The sequence below is a fragment of the Erithacus rubecula genome (assembly GCF_903797595.1).
Source record: "Erithacus rubecula genome assembly, chromosome: 1".
NCBI lineage: Eukaryota > Metazoa > Chordata > Aves > Passeriformes > Muscicapidae > Erithacus > Erithacus rubecula.
The window spans coordinates 104,462,647-104,475,070 of NC_136658.1; the positions used below are offsets into that span (position 1 = coordinate 104,462,647).

Below are 12,424 nucleotides of genomic sequence, written 5' to 3' on the forward strand. Positions count from 1 at the left end.
TTTTTTTAATGGGCTTTTCTGGTTCTTGTTGAGTGGTGACAGCATTGAAACTCCAGCCTTGAATATGACTTGATTACTGCTATAGGACTCCAAGCTCAGCTTTCAGTTTGGGTTCTAGATAGCCAGAAGGCTGTAAAGCATCTCTTTAAATGCCTTGTGTAAAGCTATCCAAAAGAAAAATGAGTAGAATTGTAAAATATGCTGCTGGGGGGAAAAGCCAGGACCAATACTGCCTGAAAGCCTTTACTGGGTTTCATGGCAGGCTGCAGGCAGCACTTTGTCCCTGTGACTGAGGGGGAAATGAGGTGTGTTGTGGTGTGGTGCTGGCATCCAGTGCTGCTGGTGGCACCATGAGCCCTGCTGCCAGGTGGGGATGTCACTGCCAGGCAGGCACTGGGCTCTGCCCCTGTGAGGACATGCCCAGCTGCTTGGGCTGTTAGTAAATGTGCAAAAAGGGGAAGGGAGAGGCTGCAGAGCAGAAAGATGCAGCTCTCCCAGGCTGTGAGGAATAGAAGGTGGCCAGTTGTAATTCACTGCCTAATCTGTTTTGCTGGGCCCAATCAGGGGCAGTGTTTACAAATTGATTTCAGGTTAACATGGATGGCAGCAAGGCCAGGCAGGGCTCCAGCTGTAGGGGAGGTGTTGCTGTTCCTATTGAGAATAGGTTTAATCTAAATAAAAGACAGATTAAATCTTGTTGCTCTTCTACAGTAAAGCATGCTCAAGGGCCTTTCCTTCACGTGATTTGTTAGGTGTTGACTAGCATGGGGAATGTGCTGATGCCCAGAAACAGGGAAGGTTGATGTAATGGCATTGCAAATCTTACAGGCCTGGCACAGATCTCCCCATCAGAGTCAGGAGTCTGTGTAAAAACACTGTGCTGCTGACCTTGTCTGCTCTGCTCCTCAGGTTTGAAATAATAACAAAGAAATAAAATTTGATTGTTTTTGGACTTGGATGCCAGTGTTGAATTCCAGCTTTAGCAGGTGCTCTTCAGAGCAGAAAAATTATTGCTGTGTTGTGCCCAACAGAGAGTAAAATTATGTGAACTGCATAGATGGTGGAGAGCTGTGCTTAGATAAAACTACAGTTCAGTCATTGGCTTAAGGAATGCAAGAAACACTGTCTGGAGGGGTTTATAGATTGTGAGCAGAGGAGACTCACTGCAATGTTCAGGTCACATTATCCCCCTTGTGCTGAAGAACTGAAAGTCTGGTGCCCTCCATATGCTCTAAACCAGTTGTTGGACACATACAGGTGGTCTCATCATTCTAAAATTCCCATGCATCCATGAAAATTCAAATTCTAATTCAGTTTCTTTCTCTTCAGTATAATGTGTAATAAATGTCATGCAGAACAGCTTCCAGGCAGTGGTAACTCCTACAGAATAAGTGTATTTAAAAGTCAGTTATCATGTGTACAGGAGGGACAAGACTGCTACAAAATATGCTGTGGATGGTTTTCAATGGTCAAAGCTAAGATGTGCCTGAGGTTGCTCCTAGAAGCCTTGAGAAATTCACTGTATTCTGCTTGCTGGAATGACCTGTGACCAACAGGATGGTAGAAGAAAAGACACACCTGAGGGGTGTGGGTTTCCCAGTTGTCTAAACCAAAGAATTTGTCAGCATTTTCAAGTTTCCTGTGGCAAGACCAGGGTGTGGAAAACTCTTCTTTCTAAATAGTAGCTCAGAACACCAAGACAATCTTAGGAAGAAAGGAAAAAAGTAAGAGAGAAGACAAATGCAGAACCAAGTCTGACATCTTAGCACTCCAAAATCAAGACAGTAAAATCAAATAAATGAGTAAGTGGATAAAAGTTGAGATGGGGCATTTGAGAGGCAGTGGGAGTGCAGGGAAATGAATGCAGCTCCCAGCAGCAGTTTCTTTGTGGGAATCCTTTAACACCAATTCTTCTGGTTTTTCAAAGGAGCTGCAGGGACCTGGTGCACAATAGGATGAGGAGCTTCCTCCTGCCTGAAGAGCAGAGGAGGCAAGTGGGGGAACAAATGCAGAGAGCAAGGCAGGGTGGAGAGTGCTGATTTGTGCTGCACAGTCTGGGAGCCTGTAGCCTGACTTAGATGCAGAGAACTGTAGTTATGCCTGTAATGAAAGAGCACCATGAAGGAAATTCAGCAGCTCAGTGCAATATTGCTTCTTTTTGGCTACAGGAGGAACTGCTCTTGTGGTGAAATGTGGAAGTCAACACATTGAAAAGCACATATTTTTATATGCATTCAAAGTATTTATAGAATATTTATTATAGCTCTGCTAGGTCCTAGTAATACTTAGAAATCCTGAATAAAATGTGTGTGCAATGGCTTGATATGCGTGCCATTATTTTTGAAATACAGAGTTAAATATTATGTCACTATAATCACTTAAATACCTAAACCAGCCTAAGGTCAGAGCCAGCAATCAATAAGTGGGCCAAAGATCATGAAGATACATTCATGAGTGACCTGCCATTTGTTTTGGGAGTGAGCTGAGTAAAACAAAACACCAATACCTGCCTGCAGATGCTCCAAAGTTTAGACAGACTGATTATTAGTTACAGCCTGCACAGAGCAGAAGAATCCCTAATTAAGAGTTATCTGGGGAAGTCTGCTCCAGCTGAAGGGGGAAGGGAACGTCTGTGGGTCCCTGTTTGTGGAGGCTACAGCATCTTTCCACTTGCAAACCTGATACAAGCAGCAGATTGTGGTTGAGAGCAGTGGCTGTAATCTGGGTGCTTGTGATGGGGAAAATAAACAACTTCAATGTACATGCATTCTTGGCCATTGTAGAGAGGAACTGATTTGGGTCTGGGCTGGAATTTGCTCAGGGAAAATAATTTGGATTAAATTCACTGCAAAGTTCATCTTTCTGAAAAACACATTAAGGCAGAGAAGTAACTTCTGAGTCCAGCCAAGGAAGGTGAAGAAAGACTAAAAGTCACCACAAATATAGAAAAGCAGCAGTGAAGGAGGTGGGACAGGGCCACACAGGAGCACTCACTCTGTTCAGCCTGTCAGAGCATGGAGAAATCCATGGCACTGTCCAAAACAGAAATCTGATTCTCCAGAATTGAACTGAGCTAAAGAAACAGTTCATGAGTCAGCTGCAGCAGTGTCATGGAACCTGTAGAGTGTGATTGGTTTTCAGCAACACATTCAGCAGTTCATTAAATCACCCTCCAGTGATGGGTAGGAAAGGCAACAAAATGGCTAAAATGTCATCTTGGTATGGAGTGAGAATTTCAGAGCTGAGGAGGATTTTCACCATGCACATACCATTTTGGAAACTAAAACTAAGCCCCTGGACCCTGGCAGCTTTGGGTTTTGTTGGAGTTTGGTCAGGAGGTGGTACCAGTGCCCCACAGTTGTAACCAAGGCAGTGCCATCCCTGGTGCCAAAATCAAGGTGCATGTGAGGAACAGGAGGGTTCACCCTGCTTTTAAATGTGACTCTGTGCCCTTTGGAATTCCCAGAACAGCCCTGGTGGCCACTGAAATAGGAAACTGAGGGAATTTCTGGCAAAAGAAGTGTGACCTGACAAGGACTGAGACATCTTAGAGATTGTAAACAGTTTATCCAGATTTGAGTTACCCTGCTTGGCCTTGCTCTGGGCTGGTCTGGTACAGAAGATGTGTTTTGATGATGATTGTGTTAACAGGGAGCACTGCCTGCTCTAAGGGAAGGGACACACAATCCAGAGGAGTGGAATAGGAGAAGCCAGTTTGGATGGGCAGCCAGGAAGTCATACCCAGGCATGCTCTTGATATGCTCAGGAGTTAATTAATTGACCAACCCCAATGAGAAAAGCAAGGTTGAATTATTTACAGCATATTAACACTGCTGGCACATGCAGGGAGCTCTAAAAAACTGCAGTAGACAAAACATTGAAAAGACTGAGTGCTTATTGATGACTGGAAGCCTGGGATCTGTTTTCAATAGTCTGTGTGACAGCCAAGGCAATAGTGAATGACTTTTTAAAAAGTTATTTCCAGATTTATGGCACTCATTTCTACAGTGCTGCATCACTTTTAAAGGAAGCATAACCACTCTGGGACATGAGGAAGGTTTTCCCTGGCACAGTGATAAAGAAGTTAAAGGCACCAGCTCTCAGGGCTGATGGGTGGTGAGGGATCCAGGTGAAACACAGTATGGCCAGACATTGACAGGGGACTGAAAAATACCAAAATACCATGCTGCATGTCAAATAAATGATAAAAATGAAGAGGAAGATCTGACAAAGAAAGCTGACAGATTTCAGTGCTGTTTTTTCTAATTAGAACAGTCCTTAAAATAGGGCATAAATACATTGTGCATAATAACTCCAAAACATAAAATACATGTTTACCCATGCTCTGCATTGATGTAATTTAACCTAAATTCTGTTCTGTCTCTGTCTTGTGTGGAGCAGTTGATTGGGATGCTGCTGGCATGCTGTCTGTCCCGGTTTATTACTGCTAACCAGTATGAGATGGTGTAACAAGGTGAGCTGCTCCCATTTTCCACCTGGTAAAACTGCAAGAGCCTTGCTGTGTGGTGGCTGTGCTCTGCTGAAGGCAGCCAGCAAGTTTTTACATTCTGAGCATGTTCATCGAGAATTAAGCTTCCCATGGGCTTCTCTGCTTTGGGACTTTCATCCCAATTTTGTGTGTGGTGGGGAAAAAAGGGGGGGAAGGGGGAAATGCATTGTTCTTGGAAAGAGAGAGCAAAACACCTGCTGCGAATACCATCAGCAACCCACTTGTTGGTTTGTTTGTTTTTCTTTCATCCTCCGCGCTCTCCAGTCTTTCAAGAAGTGTGGAGTCCAGAGCCTGTGTGACCACCAGGAGCTGCAGAGCTGGAGAAAGACTGACATGAATGTTCTAGCACACACTGTCTCTCGCACGCACGCACACCCCCACGAGCGACCCCGTGCGCGCGCCGCGCCCACTCCCCGTCCCATGCGTAGTGTCCCATCCTGTGAACTTCCACGGTGCCCCAAGAGCCCAGGGGGTGCCCCAAGAGCCCAGGGGGTGCCCCAAGAGCCCAGGGGGTGCCCCCGGCCTGCAGAGCCCGGCCCAGGCTGGCACTGTCTCTGTTCTTGGTCACACACTAGTTGCATCGTAAGTTAACAAAGGTAACTCATTAACAGCATTGATCGGGCTGTGCATGTAGTGACTGGAGGGCATAATTAGCCTTTCACCATGGTTAATAAGTGTTGCACACGTTCATATAAACCGGTATATGAAATATATATTCTTTTGGGTTTATCTTTAATTTCTTGTTTTGTTTCTTGCTTTACTAAGGTTTCCATCCTTTCCCCCCCCCCTTGCGCCTGTCCCCCTTTCCCCGAAAACAAAGGAATCGGTAACATAACATAAAGATACTTGAAAATGATGTTAAAATGTTGTGCTTGAAGGGAACTGTTATTCCTGATGTTCTTCTACATCTTTGATTCTTACTCAGTGTTGTATGCCTAGTGCGTATCCCGGTAGGCTTTGTCTAGTGCATTTTGCCTCAGAACCTGATCCTGTGTAATACTGTTATTAAGCTGTGTTGTTGCTTACTGTGAAGGCAGAAATTTTTGCTCCCTATATTTTTATTACGTAGCTATGAACTAATTGAACTGTGCTGTACTGCGGCCTTCATACTTTTTTTCCTGTTCTTTCTTTTTCTTTCTTTCTTTTTGCATTGAGGTTGCAGCCACCAAATACATTGTTGAATCAAATCGAAATAAAATCACACACAGAGACACACAAAAAAAAAAAATCACAAAAAAAAATCCAGTCATATGAAATATTTTTGGGGGAAAGCAAAAGTTTAAAACCTTTTTAAAAAAATAGGACTTTTTTAATAATGCCTCTGTCTAGCATGCCAACGAGAATGCATTGATATTGTGAGTATTTGTGATATACGTATTAATAAATGGAACCATTACAGATTTCTAGCTGCTTCCTTCTCATTCTTTAATTATAAGAAAACTTTCTTTGGGAGTGGGGAAAGTGAACATGAAACACCTGGGCACAGCTTGGAGTGATACGTCTTTATGTGGTTTTTTTATCAACTAATTTGCTTATAAAATAAAAATGTTGCTATGCTGGGAAAAAAAAGAGAAAGAGCTGGAATTGTTTCAAAACTTCTACAGCTGGTTGCACCATGTGACAAATACATATCCTCTTCTTTGCAATTTTTCCTCTTGTAATTGTTAAAAATCTGCAGTGTTTCATTATCCCATCCTTAGTGCTGTGAGTGATTTTGATATTGAACATTTCTCTCTTGATTTTGGTGAGAAAGGAGAGCAGAGAGCTTTGGGGTGGCTGGTGGAAAGGCAGACAGTTAATCTCTTTCTCACTTGAATAAGTGAAACGTCACAGATCTGATAGAAAACTTATGGAAGTTTAAACCTGGAAATTTTGGGCCAAGCCCTTAGGTTGTCAGTGTGGGCAGAGAGGGAGACCTGAGAAGTCCTGGAGCCTTCTGGTTGTGGGAGCTGTGCAGCTGCTGTCCAGTCCTTCCTCTGTCTGTCTGTCTGTCCATCAGTGCCCAGGGGCTGCCCTGCCTGGTGCCTCCATCACATCCTGGTGAACCTTGAGTGATGCTGGTGTGGTCAGGGCACTCCACCCACAGCTCTAAAAGAGTTCACAGGCAGAAACGTGCCAGCAGATCTTCAAAATCCTAGTAGCATCCTCTTTAGCTTTAATCAGAGAGCACTTCCAGAGCAGGAAAAAGAGCTTTGCAAATGGAAGAGGAATATGGTCCCTGAATTTAAATCTGCCCTTAATAAAATATCTGCCATGAAGAAGCAAGACATTTTTGATGGTGGAGATGCCAGTGCAGGTCCTGTATCTGTGCTGGCAGCCAGGCTGGATGGTGCTGGGGACAAAGGCACTGGGCAGCTCCAGCATCCATGTGCCATCTCCTCCCGGGGTTTCAGAGCAGGCACAGCCCCACTCAGGGCTGCACCATGCTGGAGCAGTGCCCTCCTCCTGTAGGCACAGGGTGTTCACACAGCCACGTTTTTCCATAGCAGGGAGAACTGTCCCACCAGCTGCCCCAGTTTCCCTCTGCTATTCACTCCCAGCCCCAGGAGGGGTGAGGCTGCCACCGCCTCCTCAGGAGCCGCCAGTGACCTCCCGGACTACAAAAGCACCAGCCTCTCCTTGGTTTTCTTTCCCCGTTTTTTTTTTTTTTTTTTTCTTTTCATTTTCCTGAAAGAAAGAGCTGTTTGTGCCAAGAGCTGTTCCTTTTGAAGATGCTGATGTTGGGTGACAGGTCAGCAGGCCCCCAAACGTGCCTGTCCCCATTCAGGAAAGCTGAATTGAGTCCATTCAGCAAAGCCCTGCAGTGCGTGGTCGATTGTTCCCCTCAGTGCAGCACCACTCCTGCTTCTATGGGGTAGGTGTGTTAATTGGGCTCCTGGCAGCTCCCCTGGAGAGGATCTGGCTGGTGGAGGAGCTGCCAGGGGCTTTCCTGGTGAAATCCCCCTGGCTCGGGCTGGGACCACACACAGGGGATGCTGGCTGGCATCCCCTGCCCCAGTGGAGCATCCCTGCTCTCCCTCCCCATCCTCCCTCCTGCCACTGGGGTAGTGGGCGTAGGAAACAAAGCTGGAGCTGCAGAGAGCTGGTCAGTGCCAGCCAGGCACAAAATCACAGATTTTCCCTGCAGAGGTGAAGCTGCCACAGTGCCAGAGGTCTTTGCCTCGGGGGCTGCAGTCCCTCTGCTCCCTGTGCTATGAGCTGAAGGAGCTGCAGGGGAATCAGGCTCTGGCTGCTTCATCCCTCCCTGAGCAAACTGCTCTGTGCAATCAGGGAAGCAGCTGGGCCACAGAAGGGTGGGCAGGTGTGGCATGAAAGCAGAGGATGGGGCAACCAGGAGGGGTGGGAGGAATGGGGCATGGCTGGGGTCAAGGAGAATGGGGATAAGATCAGTCCCAGCACTGCCAAATCCACCACAAAACCATGACCACAGAGGAAGCAGGACTCTGGGAGGAGGAAGAAGGGGCTTGCTTTGGTCCCAGAGAGCTGCTAGCCTGGTTTGGCTGTCAGTGGACCAGCAGCCTCAGCTGGTGTGTGCTGTCCTGAGCTGCCTCCCAGGGCTTGTTTCTGCAGAGGAGAGCAGCCCTGAGCCTGCTGAGAGGACAGACAGTGTGTGCTGGGGAGGTGATGTTCACAGTGGCAGCTCTTGGAGGCATTGTTGCCATCCTTGGTGAGCATCCCTGCAGAAGGGACTGGCTTTGCCCACAGCATTTCAGCCTGCTGCTCCTTGGAGGACCCAGTGCAGCCCCTAAGATGATTATTTTCTTCTGTGATTCCCCCCCTTGACTTTAATGGCTCATTACTGTTGAAGATAATTTTAAAGCTGAAAAATTAATTTGCTGCCAGCCTTGCAGAAAATACCTGGCATCCCACTGGAGGGGAAGGATTGATCAGAATGTCAGACTTCTACCAGGGCTGCATGAGCCTCCTTCACTAGGAACCTGCATCACAAAAATAAAAATCATCATGATTTGGCATAGAAATGACACTTATCGATTTTGTAAGTAAAAGTGTTTTGCCCTCCAAACATGTAAAGTATGGTCAGCTTTCTGCAAGCTGTTTCTACCAGCTTGGCTTGATTTTGAAGTAAAAAGCTGTTGCTTTTGCCTTTTTCCTGTCATTGCACCTGTTCCTGTTGCAACCAGAAAACATTTTATTCAGAAGTCATTTCAGTTTTGTCCAGTGTGACTGGAGATATTTGGTAAGTGCAGGCTCATTAAAAGCAGGCTGTGCTGAGGCAGCAAGTCCTCAAGCTGTGGAGTCTGTTCTGCTCCCTGGTAGCTGCACTGTGGTTATTTTTGGTGTCTGGACCTGGCTGTAGGTGGCACAGAGGACTTATGTTAAATTGTGATCCTCAGTGTCATCAATAACTGGGGAGTGTGTATTACAGACACAAAATATCCAGCCAGGTTGGACGGGGCAACCTCATCCAAGGGGGCAGTGGAACAAGATGATCTTTAAAGTCCTTTCTAATCCAAACCCTCCTGTAATTCTGGTGGACTGTACAACAGTGCAACCCCAAACATTCCCAAAGCAGCTACTGAAACACCTGAATGCTATTTTTTATTCACCAAACTTGGCCAAGACTTGCAGAAGCAGTAGATTCCAGGCAACCCCTGGAGGTGTTTCCAGAATGCTTTCAGAAGGTGCCAAATGACCAACTTCTTGTTAATCCAGCCCTCTCCAAACCTCTCAGGGCATTGAGAAGTCATTTCTGAAAGCCCCTTCTGTTCTTAAAATAGAGATTGTTCAACCAAGTTGAAAAGCATTGATACTTTTAAAACTCTAATTTCCAGTGGGAATACAGCTTTCAGTTTGCATATGGAGGGCATGGTTTGTGTGCTTTATCTTCTTGAGCAGAGAACCAGAAAGGATGATGTGAGAGAAGACTGAAGCCCTGAAGAACTGCTAGGGTGGGACAGGAGAAGAAAAAAAGAAGGAAAAAATTTTCTCCAGTCAGAGGGGTTGGAAATGGGAAGTATTTCAATCTGATGGTGTGTCTGACAGCAGCTCCAAGGTAAGTAGGCTGAGCAGCTCAGGTCTGAGGTCTGGAGGGGACTCTTTCCTGCCAGGACACCTCTTACATGCCCTGGCTGGTGAGAGCAGCCTTTTGTGGGAGTCTGTAGGTGTCACACAGCTAAAAACTGCTGCAGTGCACATCCAGTGAAAAACCCCTGGCACCTCCTGAGGCTCTGCAGGAGCCTTTGGATCCTGGCAGTTCCCACTCTGCCTCCCACAGGCTGACTGTACTTCTGTGGGATTTGCTTTTAGTGTAGCCTTTGTAAATTATTGCTTCCTCAGTAGAACTAAAAGGACTTGGTCAGTACTTGTGATTTTTTTTTTGTACCTTTAGCCCTGTAGTTATTTGTAAATAAAAGCAAACAAATGATTATCTGGAATTGTCTTTGTCTTGAAATGCAGTGTGACCCAGAGATCAGGTGAATGACTCTTCCTCCCAAGTGCAGGAACAGGCACACTGACCCCATGGGTTATTGCTGCTGCTATTCCTTTTGCCCTCATGCAGTCCTGGTGCTTGCAGGGCCAGGAATTGCCTTGTTCCTGCAGGCCAGGTGGGATTCAGCTCTGCAGGGAACCTGCCTGAGCCTTGTGCATTCCCTCTGCTCTGCCAGAGCAGAATGCTCTGAGGCCTGACAGAATCAGTGCTGTGCCTTGGGGGAGCACAGAAAACAGGTCTCCACCTGCTTGGTGGAACAGGAAGGTAAAAGACAGAAAATCCTGGCCAGCAGCACAGCAGCTTGAGCACTGAGCTGAGCATAGACTGCCATGGTCCACTGGTCTTTGTGATGGTGGGGGTTCCTCCCCATGCTCATCTGGATAACCTGGCTGTTCCCAGCTTCTCTGGACTATGCATTGAGTGTTACAATGTGAGAGGGAAATCAAAACCCAATCAAAATTATCTCTATGAGACCCATTCAATAAAATAGTTATTGGCAATTAGCACAGATTTTTTATAAAGAAGTAATTAGCCCTCCTGCCCTGAGCATTAATGAATGCTTTCATTACACCCCAAGGGGTAGTCAAACCGATAATAATCCACTTCAACACAAATGTTGTTATAAAACAATGTTGTTTGACAACAGAGGCAGCAGGACAGTCACAAACAGGAGGCGATCCTGCTCTTGTGAGCACTGAACTGGTTGCATAAAAATGAAAGATCATTAATAATTTGCTTGGATTGGTGCTGTGGACTTGTCTTCTTACTCCTAAAGGAAATGAAGCAATGGATACAAAACTCCAGGGTCTCGTTTCTCTGGGTGAAAGCTGAGAAAGCCAGTGGAGATGCAGCAGTGCTGGCCACAGCCTTGTATTGGTGGTGCCTGTAGAGCCTGGCAGGGTGGAGCAGGATTGTCTGCAAGGAGATGGTGATTTTATTGTCTGGAGCTCTTCAGCTTTTAGTGGCTCCACCTATTAGTGGCTGGCTTCTTCTTTCTTCTGCCTTCACTCAGTATTGAAGCATGAGATGGGTTTTTGTGTTTGGACTCAGTTATTTCTTAATTCTTATCTATAGTTCAGGGAGTTCTGCAGCACTTTTAGCTAACAAGCTAAAAGCAAGAAAATGGAGCTGTATCTTGCTCATTACAAGGTCTTTTAAAGGCAAACAGCCCAATTAAAAGCTAACACCTATACTATTTATAATTTTGACTCAATGGCCAAACACCTGTCACCCACACTGTGGATATTCTGTCCAACCAAAAAGTACTAGCTAAAACCAAGAAGAAGGAACAAGAGGGAAGAAAGAGACAATGCCCAAGAATGTCCTTCTTGTCCCATACCTATTACTATATTCTAAAACCCTTCACCATGTGATATTACACACTTTTATTCAAATTACACACCAGTGACTTTAACTCCATCACTCAAATTTGGCCTTCTCCAAGGCCTCAGGTGAAAAGCAGTGCTCCTTTAAGGGTCAGTGCCAGAAAGCACAGGGAATTCAAAACTCTCAGGCTTCAGGGTTCCAACATCCAGCAGCCAAATGGCAGAGGGCTGTGTGTCCCTGCAGTCCCTGCTTAACACTGTGGCACTACAGGGAATGGGCACCTGGTGCAGCACCCCTTCCCCATGCTCCTGTTTGATTGTTGGCATTTTCTGAGATATGTGCTAGTGCAGATGCAAAAATCACATTGATTCTCAATTCAGTGGTTTCCTGCTCTGACAGCCCATCCTGGTTCTGCTCAGGGTGGTGAGCACAGCACGGGCAGGGCTGTCTGTCAGGAGAAAGCCCTCACAGACTAAGCAGAGGAACCATCAATTCCCCTTCCCCTGCTCTGGGAACATCCTTGCTGCTCCTCCCTGGCCCCTCTGCAGCCCTTGCCCAGCCTGGCTCTGGTGGGAAGCCCAGCTGCCACTGCTGACAGGCACTGCTGGCACAGCCAGGCTGTAAAGGCATCCCTGTGCCATTCACCTGGGGGCTCAGCTGAATCCTCCCCTCCAAGCTGGGCTGTCAGATTAGGTAAAGTGGTCCAGGATGATGCTGGGGAGCTTGGCCCCAAGGCTTTTCCCTGTGGAAAGAGAGTGGGTAATGGGAGGTGTAGTCAGGGAGGCAAACAGCACATTTGCATGTGCTCAGGAAAAATCTTCCTTGCACACACCTCCCTCTGCTATTTCACAGTTACTGTCTGGGGAGCCCATTCTCACTCTGAAGCAAAACGATGCCTGCAGCCTCTCCTCCTTTCCAGCTATCCCGTGGATATCTGGGTCCCGGGGAGCAGTGGCAGTCCATCCCACAGTGGGGATCAGGGCTGCTCAGAGGCAGTGCCACAGCCCCTGGGACAACTCGTGGCTCTGGAGCAGCCCAGGCTGCAGCAGGCAGCTTTGCCAAGCCCTCTGTGGTGGGCACAGCTTGGCTGCTCCACTGTGTGCAGGGAGCAGGAGTTGTGGGTTTTGCTCATCCTG

At 46.7% G+C, this 12,424-nt stretch overlaps 1 protein-coding gene across 1 annotated transcript in view; it reads left to right on the forward strand.

Moving 5' to 3' along the window:
* Positions 1–5,916, forward strand: part of TSPAN7 (tetraspanin 7) — a 95,817-nt gene extending 89,901 nt beyond the window's left edge. Inside the window, exons 7-8 of the mRNA XM_079327383.1 lie at positions 4,402–4,474; positions 4,775–5,916. Of these exons, the coding sequence (XP_079183509.1) occupies positions 4,402–4,470 (69 nt within the window). The 3' untranslated portion in view covers positions 4,471–4,474; positions 4,775–5,916. The remainder of the gene's footprint in view (positions 1–4,401; positions 4,475–4,774) is intronic.
* The last annotated feature ends 6,508 nt before the right edge of the window (positions 5,917–12,424 follow it).